Genomic DNA, 24,226 nt, shown 5'->3' on the forward strand with positions numbered 1-24,226 from the left:
CTTTCTTTCTCTTTCTTTCTTTCTCTTTCTTTCTTTCTTTCTTTCTTTCTTTCTTTCTTTCTTTCTTTCTTTCTCTCTCTCTCTCTTTCTCTCTTTCTCTCTTTCTCTCTCTCTCTTTACCATTATGGTTTCTGATACACAGAAGACACTCAATAAAAAGTAACTCTTGTTGTGGCTGATATTGTTGATTACTGACTGACCCAAGCAGTCACCAGTTTCAGTCCAGTCAAAATTGACACTTCCTGAAGAGTTGAAAACCAATTTAAGGGTACAGAGTCACAACTAGTAAATAAATAAGTTCTGGAGATCTAATGCACAACATAGTGATTATAGTCAACAATACCATATTGTAAATTTCAAAGTTGCTAGCAGACTAAATCTTAACTGTTCTCAGCACAAAAAAGAAATTATAAACATGTGATATAATAAAGGTATTAGCTAACACTACTGTAATAACCACATTGTAATACATAAAGTACCAAAACAACAATATGTAGGCTTTAAACTTACATAATATTATACGTCAATTATATGTTAATTAAAAAAAAAACTTACTCACCAGGGAATCTGACCCCTATCTGAAGATAATAGCAGTCTCTAGCCATGAGACATCATGTATTATTATACTATTAACTTTTTTTAAGACTCAGGTAAACTGTTTATTGGTTTCAGCATCTATGAACAAATTAAATATGATTTTATTTACTTTTAAAAATTTGCTCAGAATGACTTACTCTTTGCTGATGGGTTTTAAACAAATCATTTAGAAGATACTGGAAAGAATGCCTAGGCATTAGCATCTGTTTCTCTTGAGAGCAAAATTACTCACCCATCTTTGTGTTCATAATAAGAAATATTTGTTCTCTACTTGTATGAAACATTGTTTGGAACTTTGTCCAGAACACTCTGCTACTATCCTCAAATTTCTCTCTAAGAAACCAACATGAACAGTAAATGACTTGGAACATATTCGTTGTGCTCTGTTAAATGTGTGATAGCACTACAAATAAAGTTTCTAGTTTTCAGTTAGCCCTAAGGACTAGTCTGAGCGTCCTTTTATTCTCAGCTAAAAATATCTATTGACTTCAGGAGTGTTCAGCAGTATCTGAATGTCTGTTGTCCATGAATCACCCAAAAGATACATTTTTTTCCTGTTGGTGAATAAAGGTCTTAAAAAATTGCCTGAAATTACAAGTGAAGTGCTACTATATTAGAATTCTGGAATGTTGAGGTATCCTAAAACTGTCTAGGGTAATCTGTCCTGTGGTGTTCTCTCCTGTGGCATCTATTACCTCTGTAATACATTCAAGGAGAGGATGTTCACAGCCTTGCAAGACAACCCACCTTTTTTTTTTTTTTTTTTTAATTCTTACACTGAGGGTGGGGGGATGGGTTAGCCCGGTGATGGGTATTAAGGAGGGCATTATTGCATGGAGCACTGGGTGTTATACAAAACAATGAACCATGGAACACTACATCAAAAACTAATGATGTACTGTATGGTGACTAACATAACATAATAAAAATAAAATTTACAAAAAATTTAAAAATTGAAAATTAAAAAAATTTTTAAAAATCCTTACACTGATCTACTTTCCACCTAGTTTAACTCTGGAACTAAGTCTGTATATTGACCTAGGTCTGTATGTTTTGTTTTGTTTTTTCCCTTGCTTACATACCCTTCCTTCTCTGCAAGCTGTTGTTTCTTTAGGTTTCTCACCTGTTTTTGTTTTTAGTGAGGAGGACACTGTTTATCAGAATTTTGTTTTTGAGACTTGCCTTTTCTGTAAAGTCATATTCCTATTAGAGACCTGGTCATTGGTATAACAGCTATGTCTTCACTGAACATTTTTGAAATTGTATATCCCAAAGTCTCAGATGACTATGACTGGATTTGCTTTCATTTGCATTGATGATTTCTAAGATGACACCATGTCATGAATCCAGGGTTTGTGTGGCAAGGGGAAAGAAATAGGATAGATTACATGAATCCAGGGTTCTCAAGTTCATGTCGCAAGGGGAAGGAAATAGAGATTAGTGCACTTAGGTCAATGATGCAAGCAACGTGGGGAGAACCATACCACCTGAATCTTAAGTCCACAATGTGGATCGATCTCCCTCTCTCTCTCTTTCTCTTCTACCCTGCCCTGTTTCCTCCCTCTCTCTCTGTCTCTCTCTCTCTTTCCCTCCCTGTTCTCACTCTCCCCCCTACTGACCTTCTGTCTCTCCTTCTCCCCTCCCTTTTACCTTCCCCCAATGAGGATTTTGTCCTCATAATTGTTCCTTATGTATATTGAGAGCCACTAATATAGAGAAATGGTAAGAGATAAAATCACCTCTCCTATCTCATTTGTAACTTTAAGGGCAATATCTTTATCTTTTATTTTTTTTGAGAGAGAGAGCAGATGCAAGTGGGGGGCGTGGGTAGGGGGGGAAGGAAAGAGAATCCCAAGCAGGCTCCATGCTCAGTGCCGAGCCGGACATGGGGCTCTAATGCAGGCCTTGATCTCACAACCCTGAGATCATGACCTGAGCCAAAATCAAGAGTCAGACTCTTAACTGACTTGAGCCCCCCAGGGGCCCCAGCAATATCTTTATCTTATGATCTTGTTCTACTCTACTTTCTCAGTAATTCCTTTTTTGATGAGCACCAAGCAGACCCTTCTAGTATTTGCTTTGTATCTCTCTTCTCATCTGGCAATTTTAAAAATATTTGTCTTTATTATAACTATTTATATATTACATTTTATCTTTTTCACTTAATTTTAAGCTTCTTGAAAACAAAAACCATATTTTATTTATATATGTATTCCTCATAGGGCTTCCCATGGTACCTTCCTTTCACATAAATGATATTCTATATAATAATCAAATATTTGCTAAATGCCTAGAAGAATGATTGCACACCCCAGTTTAGTATCCCAGGAATCAACTGAGAAAGTAGCAGTCATCTTCTAAAATATGGGTCGGCAAATGTTTTCTGTAAATATTAGTAACTATTTTAGGCTTTGCAGAGCAAGAGGCAAACTTAAGGGTATTATTTAAGAACTTATGTAACGAGAGAAAATAGATTTTTCACAAAATTTTTCTTTATGAAATTTAAAATACAATAAAAGTACAATTTTTTTGTAATACAAGTCTACTAATGAGAAAAAATAGAATGATTTGTGGGAGGAGAGATAATAGTTAGCTTATTACAGTTTCCTATCCTCAAAATTTTCTTTTTATTTGTTAATGCTGACCTATAATGAGATTTTCCATGTTTTCCGTATTTTATCTTTGAAAATTCTTTTCACACAGATAGGTACTGCCAAATTCATGAACATATGATTTTAATTGTGCATATTCATTACTTGGAAGGAATTTATAAAATTCTGTTAGATTCTTCTCTTGATTATTTGCCTTCTAGCATGTCGTTATACACTGTATATTAGCATTTCTAGTTGAACTGTTAGGTGGGAACTCCTCAGCTGCAGAGTTGAATGGATTTTGAGGTATAGAGATTTCTTCCCTCTAGTGCTAAAAAATGCTACCGAAAGAAGTTGAGCTCAGAAAATCTACCCACTGCAAATTTGTGTGGGAAATGAAGATCTCACTTATTGTTTTAATTTTTGACACCACAGGAAATGTATAAAGTTGCTTGACGTTACTTGTGATTCAAACATTAATTGTCATCAAAATGACTTTACCATAGTGTGCCTGGCTGGCTCAGTCAGTAGAGCATGTGACTCTTTATTTTGGGGTTGTAAGTTCAAGCTCCATGTTGGGTATAGAGATTACTTAAAAAAAAAAAAGAATGACTTAAAAAAAAAAGAAATTACTTGGGACGCCCAGGTGACTCAGGCAGTTAAGCATTCAACTCTTGAATTTGGCTTAGGCCATGATCTCAGGGTTGTGAGATCAAGCTCTGTATTGGGCTCTGTGCTGGGCATGGAGCCTGCTTAAGATTTTCGCTCTCCCTCTGCCTCTGCCCCTGCCCTCACCCTTAAAAAAAAAAAAGAAAAGAAAAGAAAAAGAAAAAGAAATGACTACCAAAGTATATGTTTCACATATAGACATTGTTTTGCCTTGTAATTTTAAGTTAAATTCATTGATAAGCATTATAGAGTCTGCAGCAAAATCTAGTTTCTAAAGCCATTCATTATTCAATAATAGAGGTTGAGGGTGGTTCTTCCTGTTCAAAAACATTTCAATCTCATTCTCAAAATATATCAATAAAACTTTATCCCTGCTAAGCCATCAGATTGCTGTGTGATAGAGAAAATTAGGATATTCAGTCTCTATTTTCACAAAAAAATATCACAGAATAGATAAAGTTTGCAAGAGTCAATGGAATTCACTGTTGACATTACTGGTTCAAAAACACATGCTAGGTCTGAGTGTTTTCCTCAGTGTACCTGGTGGTGAATAATACAATGAATATCCATAGCTTTAAATACCTTACATTTTCACAAGTTTTGTAAATTTGTTCAATAAATCTTTTTCCTTTGCATTGCTATCGGTTTTATCACACTTGAGCAGATTCCACTTGAGGTTGTACTGATTTCGTGTTTTAAATTCTTTGAAAATATTCTCACCTATGGTCAGTCTACAAACTGTTCACATAAGTTAGTTCTTCAGTCCCTTTAGGACAGCCTTGACCCCCCAAAGAAACAACTGAGTAGTATTGGTAGCATCTATTGATTCATCAAGAGGAAAGGAAAACCACTCAAAAGCATTTGCCTTGTTTTTTAATTGGTTACTGATACTGCTTCACTGTCTTTAACATTTCAGGCCATTCTTCTTGCCTCAAGGCCAATAATCTCAAGCAAGTTTACTTTGAGGACATGATTTAAGTCATATCAATAAGTGATTTTCCATGCTGAGCTAACAAATGAACCACTCAAACTTATTTTAAAATTTCTTAGTCTTTTTTTAAATTGAAATCTATATAAGGGACATAAAATATTATATTAGTTTCAGATATATAGCATAATGATTCAATATATGTATATATTGAGAAATGATCACAATAGGTCTAGTTAATAGCCATAGAATATTTTTCTTAAGGAAATATTAATCAGTTATTAGAGTTGTCATGCATACCTCAGAATATAATACAGAATGTTAAAATACAACACACATACTTTACACCTAGGCTGTTTAAGTCCGAAGGTACTGACAGACTATATTGCCTCAGTATTTTCATTTTAAATACCTCAGACCATTACATTAACTATAATTAGAGACTTTAGGTGAGTCAAAACATTACTTGAATATTTCACTTATTTGGGAAAGAGGCCCAGGATAATTCTCAAACCTGGGCTGTGTGTCAACAGCAGCCTTTCAGAAGACCAACCCCTCCTACATATACTGAGCTTCTGGATGGATTTTTAGGAAATGCCCCAATTTTTATATCTTATTTCTTAGGGCACCAGAGGCAGCCCAGGAAGAACGGGACTGGCGGGGTCTCCAGGTCCGCGAGGAGCCAAGGGCTCATCAGGCCTTCCGGGAAGCCCAGGGGTCCCAGGCCCAAAGGTACTTTAACATTTTTCTCTGATAGGTGAGCAGCACTATTGACAAACATATTGTCCCTGAGTTCATTGGCTAGATCACAGGATGGTAAGATTAATAGCTTTTAGTAAATTTGACCAAAAATAAATACACATTAGGAAGAAAAGGAAAATGTGTGGCCTGGACATACTCATCTCCTGTGATAGCCACAGTGCATGTAATTTGCCAGAACAACTCATTAACTCAGTATTGGCGATGCTTTAAAAAAATGCTCTTTGACTCGTTCTGTTTCTTCTTCCCTGTCATCCACCTTCTCCTAAAAAGAGAAATCTTATTTACTTCCAGATACATACTTTCTTAGAAACACTTCCTATTTCTCTGAATCTGAATCTAACCAACCAATTAATAAATCTGATAAGAGTAGAGCTTATTTCTTAGAGTCAAAGGGATCATAATTAAATCTTGCATTAATATTCATTGTATGGAGTATTGTATATTCAATAAGGCTTTCTAAATAAAACCTGTTTTAGAACTATCTCAGTGCAGAATTGACCCATACAACCCATACAACTTTAGTTCAGTATCTAAAGCAATTTCATAAAAGACAAGGGTTAAGATGTTGGCACCCTCATCATTATTACCTCTTAATTTGATTTTCATAGTTCCCGTTCTAAAGAATGTTCAGGTATCTGACCCATATGGGTAAACTGGAAATGACTCATCCCTTTCCACTAAAATTCAGTGTAGCTGAGCCAATGCTAAAACTAGGAAGTGAAATAAAATTCCTGTCTCTCAAGCATGAGTTGGCAATAAAAAGGATCCATATTTGTCACATCCCAAAGCTGTATCTTTGTTTCCAGACAGTGAAGGATAATTTGCTAATCTTAAAGAATCCTTGATCAAAATCTACCAAGCATCATTTTTCATGAACCTATCTCTAAACTCCTCCTGATTCTTATTTTTAGAGGTGGTGTGAAAGATACTGCAACTTTCATTTCAAAAATGAAACAAATTTAGAAAAGACTTAACTTTTACAAATAGAACAGTGGTGATTCAGTATATCTTTAAAGTGGAATTTTAGGAGATGAAGGGAGTATATATATGAAATGAAAGGGGACCTTGGGAAACAGGTAATGGAAATTTCTTAATGATAGGATTGAAAAGATCACCATGGCAAAAACCAGGGCTCACACTTCAGGAGACCCTGCTCTGTTTCTGATATCAGCTGAATCATCTCTGTATAGTGAGGAAAACGCAGCAAAATAATACCAATTCAAATACAATACAAATTCTATTATATATGAACACCCCCTCACACATGCCACCTCTCACCCCTCTCTCTCTAGCCCCACTACCCTCCTCATAGTTTTGAGGTCACCCCTTCCCTCTTCTTTCCACACTTACGACCACAATCCCTGGAATTTTCTTTCTCCACTGTTACCCTTATTGCTTATTATAATCAAATATTACTGTGTGAAAATATTGGTAGGGAGAATGACCATGCATGCAGAATTTGATTTCCCCAGGGCCTTGTACTTATGCCTAAGGATGGACCTGTATTTGGGTTTCATTTAAAAGCCGATATGTTTGTAGATTCTAAAGTCAAGATCACCTTCCTTTTTTTTTTTTTTTTTTTTTCGGTCCATAGGGTGAACAAGGGCTACCTGGTCAACCTGGAATTCAGGGTAAAAAAGGTCACCGAGGAGCACAAGGTGATCAAGGACCCTGTGGAGAGCCTGGTCTGAAAGGCGAGCCTGTATGTGCCAACTCAGAAATTCACTAAGTATTATTATTCTACAGGCCAGGCCACCATTGTGCAATAATGACTATCCTGTCTATTCATATTGCAGGGAGAACATGGTGTTCAAGGTTTGACAGGTTTCCAAGGATTCCCAGGCCCCAGAGTATGTTTACACATTTTCTGCTGTTCATCAGAAAGATGTCGAAATACCAATATTTAGTCTCTGACTTGAGCCTTTGTATTTCTTAATCTGCAAAATTTCCATTGGTACAGTTATACATTTGAATTTTGACTATTAAATTAAGTATTAATTTTAAATTTTATGTAGCTATGTATTTTCCTACCAATTTTATTGACTAACTCGCCTGTGTCCCCTCACATTCCATTTTCCCAAACATTTTTTTAACTTATTTTATTATGTTAATCACCATACATTACATCATTGTAGTGTTCCATGATTCATTGTTTGCATGTAACATTTTATTTTGAAAATTTTCAAACATACAGCAAAGTTGAGAGAATGAATGAAAACCCATATATCCATTACCTAGATTCTACCACAGCTTTTTATTCTACCTGCTATCATGAATCTCTCTGTCTGTCTCTCCCTCTCTGAATTCATTTTGGCGTACTTCAAAGTAACTTGCATACTTCAGAACAATTCCTCCGTAGCGCTTCAGCATGTACATCACATTAACTATCCGTTCACATTAACATTCCATCTTTTAAGAGCCGACTCAATAGATTGTTACAAGATTATTTCACTTGTAAAATGTTCATAGAGAATTAAAGATTTTGACTTTTTATTTTAATTATATTTTTAGGGTCCTGAGGGAGATGTTGGCATTGTTGGAGTATCAGGTCCTAAAGGTCCTACTGGACAGAGAGTAAGTATAAAGTCATTCTACTTGCCGGGAAATTGTGATCCTTTGCTTATTGTGGGAATTAGCATTAAGAACTCTAAAATTAATATACTCCAAATTAATAACTTAATAAAATGACTTTTAAGATAGAAACTCAGTAGATCCCATGCAAAGGTTCTCAGCCTTTTTCAGTTAATATATTAATTTGAGCAAAGGACCCCAGAGACCACCCCTTTTCCCAGTTCTTACTTTAGAAAATATATATCAGAATTAATGTTGATACTGGATAATGTATTTATTAACTCACACTAGGAACAAAAACATAAAGCAGTTTCATGTTATAAGCATTAATACAACCAGAGACCACCCCCACACACCACTTGGAGGAGGCTTGCCACCAGAGCTCCTCACACCACACTTTGAAAAATATTTCCCAATAGCTATGTTTTCCCAGCTCAGGGGTAGCTATCCCTGGAGAGTGATGAGGAACTGCTTAGAGATTGCAAAGGCTGGTGTCTGAAGAACTCTAGTTAGCTGCCTAGAATTCTGCCTAGAATTGCAGACTGTAGCAAATAGAAATAGCGCTAGGTAAGCCATCAGCAATTACTGGGTTTTGTTTGTTTGTTTTGCTTTTTGTTTTGTTTTTGTTTTCATTAACCACAGTCTCCTAATTGATGAGATGATCTATAAAACTGAAAAAAAAAAAGCTATAAAATGCCAAAGAGTGGTTTGACTTTAGCAGTAGCACCCCCTTAACTAATAGCAGCTACTGGGGCAAGGGTGGAGACAGCAGAGAGAAGAAGCAGACAGGTCCAGAAATAGGAGAAAGGAATCTTGAAGGACTTTACAGCTGAAAACCACTATCTTGTGCAAAATATTAAATGAGAAGTCAAATTTTTGAAATCCTACACCCCTTCTCCAACTCTCACAATAAATTATTTTCGGTAATATAAAAGTCAGTGTTGTCATGAGAAATATTTGCTTAAAGACCCACCTCAACATTTCTCCAGGTGCAAATTTATTAGTTATTTTTATGATTTCCGAAGAGCCATGGAAAGCTGGTGCTTTTATATAAGGCCCAATTCTTGATTATCCACAGGTGGGTTATATATGGACAGGCTTCTCTATAATAAATATCGCTTTTAAGTTCTTATATATTAAGTTCTCTACTAATTAAATACCTTCATTCTAGTTTTATGAAGTTTTCTCCATTAACTAGTCCTTTCTTGATATTGTCAAAGAGAAGTTGGCTCCCTGCCTAGCATCTGTCCTAAGCAGAATCTTACCAAGTGCTTAGTCTCTGTAGGCCAGAGCCTAAGCCTATACTGCTTTGCAGCTCCAGAAACTTTTATCAGTTCTCCAACAGTAAAGTTCTGGTAACTGCTCACAAATACCAATTTATAACAGCAGAGATCTCTTATTAAGTCATTATAAAGACAATGAAAAGTCACGATAGGTTAATATTTAGCAAAAAACTATTATTTACCAGTGTTCAGGTTGTGACCCTTATATCATTTAATCCTGATAAAAATCCTGTGTGAGATGCTATTATCCCCATTTTTCAGGTGGGGAAACTAAGTCTCTGATAGGTAATTTTCTCAAGGCCATTATCTGGCTAGTAAGTAGAAGAGCCAAAATTTGAAGCCACAGCTGATTGATCAAATAATATGTTATAAGGTTGCCTGCTAATTGCATAATTAGAATATAGAATGGATATTAAGTGGCCTAGTAACTAGTTCTTGCTCAATAATCAATAAATACTAGATGATTAAATAAATTAATTGAAGCAGGAAATTTGGATCAATTGTTCTTCATCTCAAAGATGTATTTATGTAGTTAGCTGGTACCAACCATTAAAATCATAACACCTCAGGGGCGCCTGGGTGGCTCAGATGGTTGAGCGTCTGCCTTCGGCTCAGGTCATGATCCCAGAGTCCTGGGATCAAGTCCCGCATCGGGCTTCCTGCTCCCTGGGAACCTGCTTCTCCCTCTGCCTCTCTCTCTCTCTCTGTGTCTCTCATGAATAAATAAATAAAATCTTTAAATAAATAAATAAATAAATAAATAAATAAATAAATAAATAAAAATAAAATCATAACACCTCAGAGGCGCCTGGGTAACTTAGTCCACTAAGTGTCTGACTCTTAATTTCAGCTCAGGTCATGATGTCAGGCTTGTGAAATGGAGCCCCGCCTCATGCTCCGTGCTGGCGTGGAGCCTGCTTGAGATTCTCTCTCTCCCTCTTCCTCTGCCTCTCCCCCAACACCTCTCTCTCCCTCTCTAAAAGTATAAAATAAATAATAAATAATAAAATCATAACACCTCGTGTTTCAGACACATTTAGATAAACATAGACAATTTTTTGCTGTTTGGTCTACTGTTTTCTAGAGTTCATGTATACCTCTCCATTCTTTTAACAAATCATTATTTTAGAGAGTCAGATCATGGTCAAGTTCATTAGATGAAAACTTTGTTGACTTTTTTTCAGTGATAAACCAGTCTAGGGCTTAAATTTGATTAGGTTAAGAAATCAACTCTCTGGATTTGATTGTGGATCTTTGAGATTTGGGTGCTGTATTTACAAATTATCACTTAAAGTCAGTCTTTGTATTTAAAAGTGATTCCATTAGATTTACTTTTATAGTACCAGCTAATTTATCTCATTCTAGGCTCTCTGTGGATGGACTTTATGACATAATGATCTCAATTGCTAGTATTTTCTGTACCTTGGCAGGCGTTGGACAAAGAGAAAGCCAATTAGATAACTGCGTTTAAGAATTCGGGTTAAGTGTGAGCCAGAAAGACTGAAATTTGCTGTGAGTGGGAGTGGAGGTTGAGGGAAAATAACTACAACAGGTATTTTGTATTCATAAAAAAGTGGTAAGTCAGACAGAGAAAGGAAAATACAGTATGATCTTACTTGTATGTGGAATCTAAAAAATAAAACAAGCCGGGGCACCTGGGTGGCTCAGTTGCCTCAGTAACTGCCTTCGGCTCCGGTCATGATCCTGGAGTCCTGGGATCGAGTCCCGCATCGGGCTCCCTGCTCAAGGGAGTCTGCTTCTCCCTCTGACCCTCCCCCCTCTCATGTGCTCTCTCTCTCTCTCTCTCTCTCTCTCTCTCTCTCATTCTCTCTCTCTCAAATAAATAAATCAAATCTTTAAGAAAAATAAAAATAAAAAAATAAAATAAAACAAGCCAACAAAACAAAACTGAAGCAGATACGTAGATATAAGGAAACAAACTGTTGGTAACCAGAGGAGGGGAGGGGTTGGGGGCAGGCAAAATAGGTGAGGGGAATTAAGAGGTACAAACTTCCAGTTATAAAATAAGTAAGTCATGAGGATGTAATTTACAGAATAGGAAATGTCAGTAATATTGTAATAGCTTTGTATACTAGATAGTACCTAGACAATGTGGGGATCGTTTTATAATGCATACAAATATTGAGTCAGTGTGATGTACACCTGAAACTAATAGGATATTGCATGTGAGTTATACTTCAATAAAAAAAAAAAAGATCGGTTCCATACATAGTTAGGGAAGAGTTGACCAGATTGAGCTTATTCAAAGTTATCTTCATAATCAATAACAGCTTACAGTTTCAAAATCGTTTTTCACATTTAATTCTCACAATGGCCCTATGACACAGGCAATCTTATTTAACAGATGGAGAAACTGAAGTTGGTCCTATATGATGTTCTGTGTTTCTTTCCCAAACCTTCTCTCAATTCTATACTGCATGTCACTCAGACATCTCCTTCAACGTCTATAAAGAAAGTTATTCAAAATTTTTTTCTTTTTTTTATTATTATGTTCAATTAGCCAGCATATAGTACATCATTAGTTTCTGATGTAGTGTTCAACGATTCATTAGTTGTGTATAACACCCAGTGCTCATCACCATACGTGCCCTCCTTAATACCCATCACCCGGTTACCCATCCCCCCAACGCCCCCCTTCTGTAACCCTCAGTTTGGTTCCCGGAGTCCAGGGTCTCTCATGGTTCGTCTCCCTCTCTGATTTCTTCCCCTTCAGTTTTCCCTCCCTTCTCCTAATGTCCTCCACGCTATTCCGTATGTTCCACAAAGAAGTGAAACCCTATGGTAATTGACTTTCTTTCTCTGCTTGACTTACTTCACTTCGCATAATCCCCTCCAGGCCCATCCATGTTGATGCAAATGGCGGGTATTCATCCTTTCTGATGGCTGAGTAATAGTCCATTGCATATATGGACCACCTCTTTTTTATTTTGTTCATCATTCTATGTAGTCTTTTTTATGTAAAGTAATTGCATTTGTTATGTAACGACCCACATGTAAAATGGCATCGTTGAAGTTATCACCACATAAAAGTTGGAATACTGATTTATCAGTTCGTTAGAAATTATACAGATGTAACTCTCCTGATAGGAATCTCTAATAATATATAGAATTGTGTCACATACTGCACATCAAAAGTACTATGATTTCTTCTGATACTATAAGATTTTATACTAAAAACTGGAATTGCGTGAACACGGACTATTTTACCGTTGCACAAGAAATTTTCTAGAATTTTTCTGCATTATACTGGCGGTGAGACTGACTGATTTCCTTTTACCTCAACAGGGAAACACTGGCCCCTTTGGCAAAGAAGGTATAATAGGCCCAACAGGTAGAACTGTAAGTTTGTTACAATATAGGTCTTCCTTTTCTTTTTCATATTCTTGTTTTTTCCCCTTTAACCCTATTTCTAGAGTAATCCAAAAAGGATCACCCTGGGTATTTGAGAAGCCAAGGGCAAAAATGGATGTGCATTTTCATTTAGAAGGTGGTTCCTGAGAACTTAGAGATCCTATGTGTAATGAAGGGGGTGTATATAGTGAGGGAGACACTTAAAACTTGAATTAAGAAAGGAAAATAGAACTGGAGCAGGGGGGAAGGGGCTGAGCATCATTAGCATTGAGGTGATCACTAAAGCAATAAAATGAATCCATTTTCTCAAGGAGAAAGCTTAGCAAAAGAACTGCAGGCAGCCAAGATTTGAGTCTTTGGAAGTGCCGACCTACTGTAAAGGAAAGAGATAGTTTGTGGGAATACCAGGAAAAACAGAAAAGCACAAGGTTCAGATAGATGAGTTTCAAGTAGGGAGTGGTTAACAGTGATCTTTAAGAAAATAAATTGCAGTAGAAGATAAAGTACAGACTGCAGTAAGGAAGGAAATAAATATCAATATTTAATAACTTTTCTCAAATTCCTGCAACAAACTTTTGAAGTAGGTATTATTATTTCTATTTAAGACATGGGGAAACAGATTAAGTTTACAGAGGTTCACCTAGTTATTCAAGGTGGTACAGCTAGTGAATTACATAGGTGATGTTTCTTCCTTCAAGATCAGTGCTCCTTCTGCCCCCATTCAAGCTGTGTCTGGAGAGGAAATTGAGACAGTTAGTAGAGGCCAGTGCCTTTAGAAATTTGAGTATGAAATAAAACAGAAAAATAAGACAATGGTTGGCAGAGTGGTCAGGGGAGAGTTTGACAATACTAACAGTAGTGTAAACATACAAGAGGAAGAACCCAATAGGTAGGGGCAAGTTGAGATTTGGAGAGGAAAGAGGTATTCCCTTTAGGGAATCAGTATTTTGAATCCTTTGAAAGTGTTATATGGAGAGACACACAGTCTTAATATATAAAATGGAATGCTTTGAGTATAAAGTATATTCTCTTTGATAAATTAGGGAAGAATTTCCCACCAAAATTGCTGAGTTTTTGGCTTTACAAAATAAAAAGTGTAACTCAACATTTCTCTAGATTTTCAGCATTTACCGCTCAGAGCCATATAGTCTAAGTGGGATATTGTAAGTGGGAGAATTCTCAGATTTTGGTGGGTGGTTCTTCAGCAAGCTAAGAAACACATATTTGTGATTACTGAATGATTGTTCTCCTCTGTCAAAAAATGTGCAAATTTAATTGGTCAAGGAAACTATAATAAAGAAATGGCCCAATTAAAATATCTTTTGTTTATAGATAGTTCTTAAAGGTCCTTCTGATATTCAACATGCACATCAAATATTTTCCATATTCCATCTTTTCCATTCTATGAAGAAACTTCTAAGAAAAGCTCACTATGAAAGAATAAGCACTTGAGAATGCCCAATACTTCGTGGAAAAAAAAAATAGCGGTGGGGGACGAAAGACTTGCTTTTCCAAATAAGGAAACATTACTTCTAAGTCATTGTAAATGAAACTATATGGTAGTACAAAGGAATAAACAAATAGATGAGTGTAAACAGGCTAGAGCCCAGAATTAGATCTCAGAATATATAGGAGTTTAATTATAACAAAAATGGTATATCAGGATGATTGGGGCTATAAATTAATAGGAACCCTGAATCAAACTGGTTTTAATAATAAGGAAATTTATATCACATATGGGAAGCCCAGAGGTAGGAAGGGCTTCAGGTTTGGTTAATTTAGTGACTCAATCATGTTATCTAAGACCAGGTTCTTTCCATGTCTTTAGTCTGCCATCCTGAGTGTTAGCTTCATAATTAGGCTTCTAGCAAGATGACTACAATTTCTCAGCAATTACATCCAGACATAATTATCCAAAGTGAAAACAGCCCTATCTTGAGAAAAAATAAAGTTTTTTTCCAGAAGTCTCCCATAGCATTTTTCCTCATGTCCACTGATCAGCCACATGCGCATTCCTGTACCAGTGATAGGGAAGGGAGATGGAATTATTTTTAGTCCTACTGTTGCTGTAAGAAATTGGAACCCTATTTCACCCAACTTCTTTAATCTTTTTTTTTTAAAGACTTTAAAGTATAAAAAAAAACATCTAGAAAGCTAAAGTGTAGCTTAAGGGTTGAGAAGACCTTTTATATAAGAAAGGAAGTCTTAAAACTATATAAAAGAACAGAATATGTATTTGCTTGAAAATTTTAAAATTTTGAATGGAAAAAGATTCCACAAACAAAATTAATATAAGCTGGGGAAAAGTGATTGCAAAAACATAGAATGACTTCATGTATAAAGAGCTCTTACAAGTTGGTATGAAAAAGAAAACTCAATAGAAAATTGAAGAACAAATCCAAAAGGTCAATAAATATTTGGAAAGATGCTCTCCTAACTTACAGTCACAGAATGCAAATTAAAGTAATAATAGGATATTACATCTAACTTCTCAGAAGGGTATTAGGGAGAACAGTTTATCCCTAGTGGAAATGTGAATTATAGCCTCCATGGAAAGATATTTGTTAAAATGTAAGTGCGTATACCTTATGACCAGTCAGTTCCACTTGGAGGAATTTGTGCCATAGAAATTAAGCACTCAGTACACTAAGGAATGTTTACAAAGATTTTTTTCACAGTAATGGCTGTATTAGCAAAACTTGAAATCACATGTTCATCTGTAAAAGAATGGTTGTGTAAACCTTGGTCTAGCCATTTCATAGACTACTATGCAAATATTAAAAACAGTTATATCTAGTTCAGCTGCCTTGTGGTTGTTCATGATGTATTGTTAAGTGTGAAAAATCTGATGCATACAAGAGTATATAATATGATATCAGTATTATAAAATATAACCAATCACCCCATACATACATAAATATATTTGTCAATATTGATTAGGAAAAAAGGTATGAAAAAATGTACATACCAATTTGTTAATACTGGGCTGGAGGTGGGGGGGCATAAAAACAAGTTCTATAAAGGTATCTTAAAAATTAGTTTTTGAAAGTTAATATCGCAGTTTAAAAGGAGTTCAGAACAAGACAGGAAACACAAAAGAAGTGATATCAGTGGTGAAATAATAAGATCGTATTTTTAGCCTGCAAGATGAACAAAGAATGATAGTACATGGTGTGTGTCAGAAGACATACACTCCCCTATATTGCAGGCGTGCATGCAATCTCAAACAAACTTTCTGGAGGACAATTTTTACAGAGTACAAGGATATTTGTCACAGTGTTATCATGACCAAAATTAGAAATAATCTAATAGGAAATTCAATAAAAAGATTATAGTTTATTAAGCACAAGTAAGCATTATAATTATCTGGAAGAATGTGGATTAGTATGGAAAATATTCATAACATATTGTGAAAGCATAAATTCAGGTTTTGAAAAGATGAATAGTATTATCTCATTTTTAAAATAAAAAATACATATATAATTTCCACAAGGATGAAAACAAAAATATTAGCAGAAATTTTTTAAATAGTACATCCATCTCATAACAGACTATACTTTGTCTTCAACTGTACATGGAAAATCACTGAAATAGACCGTATTTTGAATCATTAAAAAACTTTTTACTAAACTTAAGAGAACTGAAGTCATACAAGGTATGTTCTATGGCCATAATGGAATTAAAGTAAAAATCAGTAAACTGGAAAGATAATAAGAAAATCTCCAAACACTTGAAAATTAAACCATGTGCTTCTAAATTATCCATGGATCAAAGAGAAAGTCTCAAGGAAAGTTAGAAAATATTTCAAACTGAATGTTCTTGTGTGCAATGTAGCAAAGTTTGTGGGATGTAGCTCAGAAGGAGGAATAGAAAGAGAAAATGAAAGAAAAGGAGGACATCACCCTAGAAACAAGGTTTTCAAAGGCTGAGGTAAACAAATATTAGAAGAATTTAGTCTGGTAACTTCCCTTCTAAATTGCTCTGTATTTGATTGTCAGATCAGCTGTTTTGACTTAACTGAGTGCTTGTTATCCCTGTCTCACTTTGTGCACAACATGATAAATCAATAAATTGTTTTTGTTTGTGTTTTGCTCTGCTTACTTTAGGAAAAGGAAACTAGAATTTATATAAATTTGCTAAAGAAGCTCTTGCTAGATAGAAAGAACAAAAACATAAGTTATCATGTTTCTGTATATAGCCTCAACTACATTGGATAAATAACTCAGTAGCACTAAACCGACATTTGTTTTCTTGTAGGGACCCAGAGGTGAAAAAGGCATCAGAGGTGAAACTGTAAGTTTAAATTTGTGGTTATATTATCACTTGTCACTAGGCTACATAAGTTCCATAAAAGCAAGGGCCCTGTTTGATTTTTTTCATTATTATGTCTCTAATACTTGTGGAATAAAAATAAAATTACAGTTTTCAGGAAGTAGAACTAACCTATATGGTACATTGTAGTGAGACCTGAACATAACCCCTAAACATGTTTAAGAACCCGCCAATCAAATACTTCCCAGGCACTGTGTGAAATGGCATAGTTGCCTTGTCGGGCGTCAGGCATTTGCTCTGTGAGCCTTCTACACCAGTGCTGGGGCAAGAGCGCCGCCAAGTCGCCTTAGGGGTATGCCCACTGTGTCCAGTCAGCGCCCAAGAGGGGCAAAGCAGAAGCAAATCATGAGCTATATATTGCAGCCAATTGGAAACAATTGTGAAAGGATGGAGAAAAGGTACATAGCACATTCTGGCCCTATATGGCTTATGCTGGCACTATTTCCTACTTTTATGGGATGCCAGTTCTTCCAGGTTAAAGAAGATATTTTGTAAAGAGGCCACTTCCCCAGCAGAGATTCTGCTGAACTTACTAAAGCACGAGCTTAAACAGAGCGCAGGCATGGAGTAAAATGAGGGAGAGTGAAACCAAGTATAGAAGGCAAATAAGAATAAACTTAAAGGTTGCAGAAAAGTCTTGCTTGAAAGGTAATGAAATTACATTGACCCAGCTGACATTTTCTCTTTTCACCATAGGGTATGCTTGGGGCTCAGAATAAGTACGTTGCAGTTATGTTAATTAGCTGAAGAAGGGAAATTAAGTGATTTTAGATAGCCTAAGAATCCCCAGAGGGATCAAAATAGATATTTTTCTTCTTCCTCTTCTCTTTTAAGATTTTATTTTTAAGTACTCTCTACACCCAACATGAGGCTTGAACTCACAACCCCAAAGATCAAGAGATGCATGCTCTACAGACTGAGCCAGCCAGGTGCCCCAAAATAGATGTTTTTAATTTGCAGAAGCCTGGCCTGCATATTTCCTCAGGGGACTTACTCTAGCAGGAAGCAAGGATGACTGCACACAGTGAAGTCATATCCCCCAGGAGGGGTGGAAAGGGGAAAGGAAAAGTAGAGAGGCTTGGAATTAGCCCACTTTCCAGACTTGTCTGTTTCCAACTGCCTTCCCGACCTATTCTCTCCAAGTTCTGTGGCTGGAACATAAGCTTTCCTCAGGGTTAGGAAACCACAAGTCCCTATGACAATGTCACAGGCATATCGTATGAAAGAAAATTATGGATTTTCAGGATTATGCCTGAAATTTTAGGTGGTGCTGATAGACATATGGCATCCAGAATAAAGCAGGTGGTGGCACCAGTCAGGCCATCCCCACAGGGGAACATGGACAAAAGTAAAGCACATTCAGAGAAGGGCTCTCTCAGATCAGTGATGTATCCCGGAGCCATGTCCTTGAAAAACCAGTCGAAATAGCGGGAATGTTCTGCCCTTGCCAGACTTCTGCAACCTGAGCATCCCTTTCCTTTGTTCTCACTGCTCTCTCTTCACTTCCTGAGTTTTGCACCTGCTTTTTCTTGCCCATATGCTCTTTATCTCCGTAGTTCCTATTCATGAAGTTGTAATTTAGGGATAATTTGCTCAAGGTGGACTTCCTTGCTGACACTTTATCCTCAACCCAACTGCCACCTGTGGACATAAGAACTAGTAGGACATAGTACAAGGCCTGGGAAGTGTTCCTTAGTCTTGACTTAAATGTCCTCTTCTCAGAGAGGCTTTTTCTCACTAGCCTATGTAAAATAGCAATGCCCCCATCTGCCTGAGATTCCCTATCTTTTCTTAACCTGCTTCCTTACAACCTGACATATTACATAGTTATTTGGGTTTCTTGCTTTATTATATCTCGCCCCACTAGATTATGGGCTCCATGACACAGACAATTTTATCTGTTGTTTGTTATAAAGCTGTGTCTGCAACACCTAAGATCGTACCTACCTCATAGTTCGTGTTCAGTAAATATTTAGTAAATTACTGGTGAATGAGTTAGAAAACATTTGAGGTGTTGGGACATGATAGTTGTCTTTAAATATTTGAGAGGAAGAATCTGTATAATATGAGTGACTCTCGAGGATAAATTTTAAATTGTTTGTTGAACTGAATTTTCCATTTCTGTGTTTAAGTAACTGACTGCTTAAAGACTTCTAGGTACCTATTATGTTTCCGAATATAGCCTCAAGGCAGTCAGCCTCAAATAATACCAGTACATGAGGCATTTTTGGAATGAATTTTTATTAGCCAAGATCTATTGTATTGAGACAAATATGATACTTCACTCTTCATACAAAGATCAGAAACGTAAGAATCTATCAGGCAGGATTTGTAAATCTTTTAAATCTTCTGTGAAGCTGGCATAAGAATTTATAAAGCTATGCCATTTTATACCAAGATCAAATCATTACTCAATGCCTTAAAATTAAAAAAAAAAAAAAAAAGGTTACAGCTCATTATACAATACATGAATGTATCCCCTTGAGAATAAATTTGGGTTTCATGGCTGGGAAGCTTTATATCTTCTACAATTTAACATTATAAACTCTAGTGTTGGTCCCAAATAGGTCCTCTCCACCGCAAAGAAAGTTGTTTTTGTATTGCCATATATTAAAGAGTGACTTTTTCCTTTCTATTCTGTATTTGCTCCATATCTGCCTATATGTGCTCCATATCTGCCTGCCTATGGACTATTTTAAAAATAAGTCCTTGCACTCCTATATATATATATATATATATATATATATATATATACACACACATATATATATATAAACTCTAAACTGACCCAGAGTTTTACGACATCCTAAGAAGCCGTCCTAGCATATAGCATGTAGAACCCCCTCCTCTCCCCTGCTTCAAAACTATTATGTTAATGGCAAATTAATCTTAAAAAGTTATAAAAATCTCCTGGTTTCCATAAGGCACCAAACACTTTTAGAATGTGATTAATTTATAAAGTAAGTAATGCAAAAATGATCACCAGAAATAAAAGATACAATTAGTAAAAAAATAAAATTTTAACTCATAACAAAAATAATATCCTGGTGTCAATCATCTGAAAAGGATTTTGACAAAATGGCACAACTTGAAACATATAGCTTAAAGCCACAGAAGCAGAAAAAATAGAGAATGATCTCAGCATTTAAATTTTTAGCTTAGCTGCCTCATTTTTATAGCATATTATTTAATGGAAATCAGTAAAATGTTGTAGAATACAATTGACATTTTCTCACATATTACATCTAAGTTCATGTGTCTTTACAGTTCTTGATTAGCAGAATTATCTTATTTGCCTCCAATTTGAAAGTGAAGAAGATGCCTTATAAGGAAAAGCTAAGTTACGGGAAAATATGTCCTAAATATTAACAAATTAAGAATTTAAAGTACATATGTATATGATTCTTTTTAAAATTCATAGATAGTATAATTCATTCAAATAAAAAATTATCAAACTCTTTTAATTCAAGTACATACTTCCTTATATTCATACAAACTTCAAATTTAAAATTCCCAACTTGTATGTGTGTGGTCACCTTCTTTCTTCAAATATAAAATATGAAGAAGAAAATTGATAAAATGTTTGAAAATCACAATTTTAAAGTGAATCTTAGAGATTTATCTTCACCAAATCTTGTTACCGTTGAGATATCTGAGATTCAAATGTGCAGCAACTCACTCAAGGACATACAGTTAATTAGGTGCAGAGATAAGACCAGAGCCCAGGTCTCCCAATTCCCACACTATTGTAATTTTCTATTAATTATAGTATGTCTCAGAAAATAAGCTTTAGGAGCAACTTGGGCAAGGAGATGGTATAGATAGATAGATAGATAGATAGATACATTAAGAATAGCTCAGCCATTTATATGGCAGATTCCACATGAGTAGATTCCTAATTGTAGTTATCTTCTGTGCCATATAATTCACTGATTCCATCCTAATCATATTACTTCTAATAAATATTATTTAATATTACTAAATTACCAATTAAACCCTCTAAATCAGTGGTTCTCAACCAGGAGCCATCCCCCCAGCTACACACACTACAGGAGATATTTGGCAATATGTAGAGACATATTTGGTTGTCACAACTGGGGAAAAGAGAGAGTTGCTAGTTGCATCTAGTGAGTAGAGACTAGGGATGCTACTAAACATTCTATAATGTAAGCTTCTCAATTTATAAATGAGAATAAGGAAGCCCTCTGTACCTAAGCCAGCCTAAAGTGAAGATTATGAAACTAAGTCAAGATTGCATTTATATAAAGGCAAAGTCTAACATACTCGGGTTCAAGGACATGCACTTATCAGTATTTTAAAAGAGTAAGAAAAAATATGTTACCTTTGGAGGATCAAATGTGAATTCTGGGATTAAATAGAGAGTCTATTTCCAATAGTAGTGCTTTGACTGTGGCCAAATTATCACCCTAACCATTCACATTAATTTGGTTTCCCTTTAGGAAATTTTTTTTTTAAAGATTTTATTTATTTATTTGAGAGAGAGAGAATGAGAGAAAGAGAGCACGAGAGGGAAGAGGGTCAGAGGGAGAAGCAGACTCCCTGCTGAGCAGGGAGCCCGATGCGGGACTCGATCCCGGGACTCCAGGATCATGACCTGAGCCGAAGGCAGTCGCTTAACCAACTGAGCCACCCAGGTGCCCCCTTTAGGAAATTAACATAGACAATCATAGTTTCATTTTAAACTGCTTTTTTATAAACTGCTTTAGATACTTTTTCTATAGTATCTAGAGAGAGTGAGCTAAAGGAATAGAAAAGAACTAATAAATGCTATATTGTTGAATAATATTTTGTTTTACTTGGCTAATTGCCTTGTTCTATGTAGTTGTTTTCTTAGGGTTGTCTTGCTCTGTCTTGTTTGGTTGCAAGTATTTCATTTGATCATATTTGCGATGACTTGACTTGTTTTGGATAACAAGCTGAAAAGAAATGAATAAAATCAGCAGTAGAAATAGTTTCTTCTTTTTATGATAAATTCCTCTTCCAAAGTCAAAGATAAGACATATGTTTTGTCCTGAACCACCAGTGAGATTTTTGCAAATATCAGAAATATGCCAAGTGGGGTGAAATGTCCCCTGTTTATTTTTACAATGTTGTTCCAGAATGGAGAAACTTACACAGCCAAACTCATTCTGAGCCTCTATATATTTAAAGGCTATCTCCGATATGACATTTCCGTAATTTATCATGCAGCTCCTGAGGTACAAGTTTTGTACATTCTTTACTTTAAATTGTAATCATAAGCCATGCAAACTAAGAAATGGCCAGCAAGCGTGGTACTGGAGTACTCTACCATTTTTTAAGTTACTATTGTTGGCTCTAGTTGTCACAGGATATTTAGAATCAACAGCTCTGGCAATACTTAATATAAGTCAAGCATAACATCAACATTATTCAAATCTCAATTGAAGATAAATTGTGTTTTGTCATCTTTTAACCATAATCTGAATTTAACTCAATGTTATCTTAACATTCAGTTGACCATCAAATAAGTGAAAGTTTGAGCATTCTTTTTTTTTTTAAGATTTAATTTATTCATTTCAGAGAGAGAGAGAGAGAGCACAAGTTGGGGGGACAGGCAGATGAAGAGGGAGAAGCAAACTTTCCACGGAGCAGGGAGCCAGATGCGGGGCTCGATTCCAGGACCCTGAGATCACGACCCGAGCTGAAGGCAGACACTTAATGACTGAGCCACCCGGGCGCCCCGAGCAGACATTCTTTTTTTTTTTAAGATTTTATTTATTTATTTGAGAGAGAGAGAGCACAAGCAGTGGGAGGGGCAGAGGGAGAAAGACAAGCAGATTCCCCACTGATCAGGGACCTGGATGTGGAGCTGGATCCCATTACCCTGAGATCACGACCTGAGCCAAAGTCAGATGCTTAACTGACTGAGCCACCCAGGCTCCCCTTGAGCAGACATTTTTTTTATTATTATAGTATGTTAATCACCATACATTACATCATTAGTTTTTGATGTAGTGTTCCCTGATTCATTGTGTATAACACCCAGTGCTCCATGCAGTACATGCCCTCTTTAATACCCATCACCAGGCTAACCCATCCCCCACCCCCCTCCCCTCTAGAACCCTCAGTTTGTTTCTCAGAGTCCATAGTTTGAGCATACATTCTTAACAGTGAATACTGTTCTTTTTTTTTTTTTAAGATTTTTTTGACAGAGAAAGAGACAGAGAGAGAGGGAATACAAGCAGGGGGGTGGGAGAGGGAGAAGCAGGCTTCCCACTGAGCAGCAAGTCCAATGTGGGGCTGGATCCCAGGACCCTGGGATCGTGACCTGAGCCAAAGGCAGACGCTTAATGACTGAGTCACCCAGGCGCCCCAATTACTGTTGTTTCATTTTGAAAAATGTCAACATAACTTTTCACATTTTACTATACACATTTTAATTATTCTAATTTCTAAATTAATACTAGTTAATTTTAACAATATCCATTCATTCGATAACAATTTTCAAATACCTGCTACAAAGTAGTCACTATTCTTGTTCCAGAAAATGAAAAGGTGACTAAGACACTCTTAAGGGTTCCTAGGGATTTTCCACTGTGTTATGTACTAGGGAATGCAGAAGTGGTTGGGTGAACAGGAGAAAGGTGGCCAGGGAGGGGTGAGCAAGGTGGATATAGAGTTTTAAAGACATACTGGAAGAGGAATTAGAGTTAAACAGATAAAGAAAGTAAGGAAGAGCATTTCTGGTCAAGGAAATAGCACATGTAAAAGCAAGCATGTGTGAAAGAACTTTGAAGATTCAGAGATCTACAAGTAGTTGGTTATGGATGGAGTGTAGGTGTGTTGGGGGGAGTAAGTAGAGGTGAGGCCCATATTTTGAAGAGGAGGCAGTGGTGTACATTGATTAAGAATATATACATTTTTATTCAGTTGACTTCAATTTTAATCCTAGCTCTGTCTGGTATTTGCTGGTTGCCATTCTCTTAACTGAAATATAGCACACAACTTGGCATATAGTTAGTTCTCAAAAAGTGAGCACACGACTTGGTATGTAGTAAGTTTCTCAATAAATAGTAGCTACCACTGTTAGGAAGTTTATAACTTATCTTCTAGACAATAAAGAGCCATTGAATAATCTT

General features: G+C 36.1%; 1 protein-coding gene across 1 annotated transcript in view; it reads left to right on the top strand.

Annotated features, from left to right (window-relative positions):
* Nucleotides 1–24,226, top strand: part of COL24A1 (collagen type XXIV alpha 1 chain) — a 415,211-nt gene that overhangs the window by 363,913 nt on the left and 27,072 nt on the right. Inside the window, exons 50-55 of the mRNA XM_073896005.1 lie at nt 5,410–5,517; nt 7,142–7,249; nt 7,344–7,397; nt 8,059–8,121; nt 12,708–12,761; nt 17,031–17,066. Coding sequence (XP_073752106.1) covers nt 5,410–5,517; nt 7,142–7,249; nt 7,344–7,397; nt 8,059–8,121; nt 12,708–12,761; nt 17,031–17,066 — 423 coding nt within the window. The remainder of the gene's footprint in view (nt 1–5,409; nt 5,518–7,141; nt 7,250–7,343; nt 7,398–8,058; nt 8,122–12,707; nt 12,762–17,030; nt 17,067–24,226) is intronic.

The sequence above is a fragment of the Callorhinus ursinus genome, unplaced genomic scaffold (assembly GCF_003265705.2).
Source record: "Callorhinus ursinus isolate GAN/ISIS: 27379988/994484 unplaced genomic scaffold, GSC_fseal_2.0 scaffold9, whole genome shotgun sequence".
NCBI classification, from domain to species: domain Eukaryota; kingdom Metazoa; phylum Chordata; class Mammalia; order Carnivora; family Otariidae; genus Callorhinus; species Callorhinus ursinus.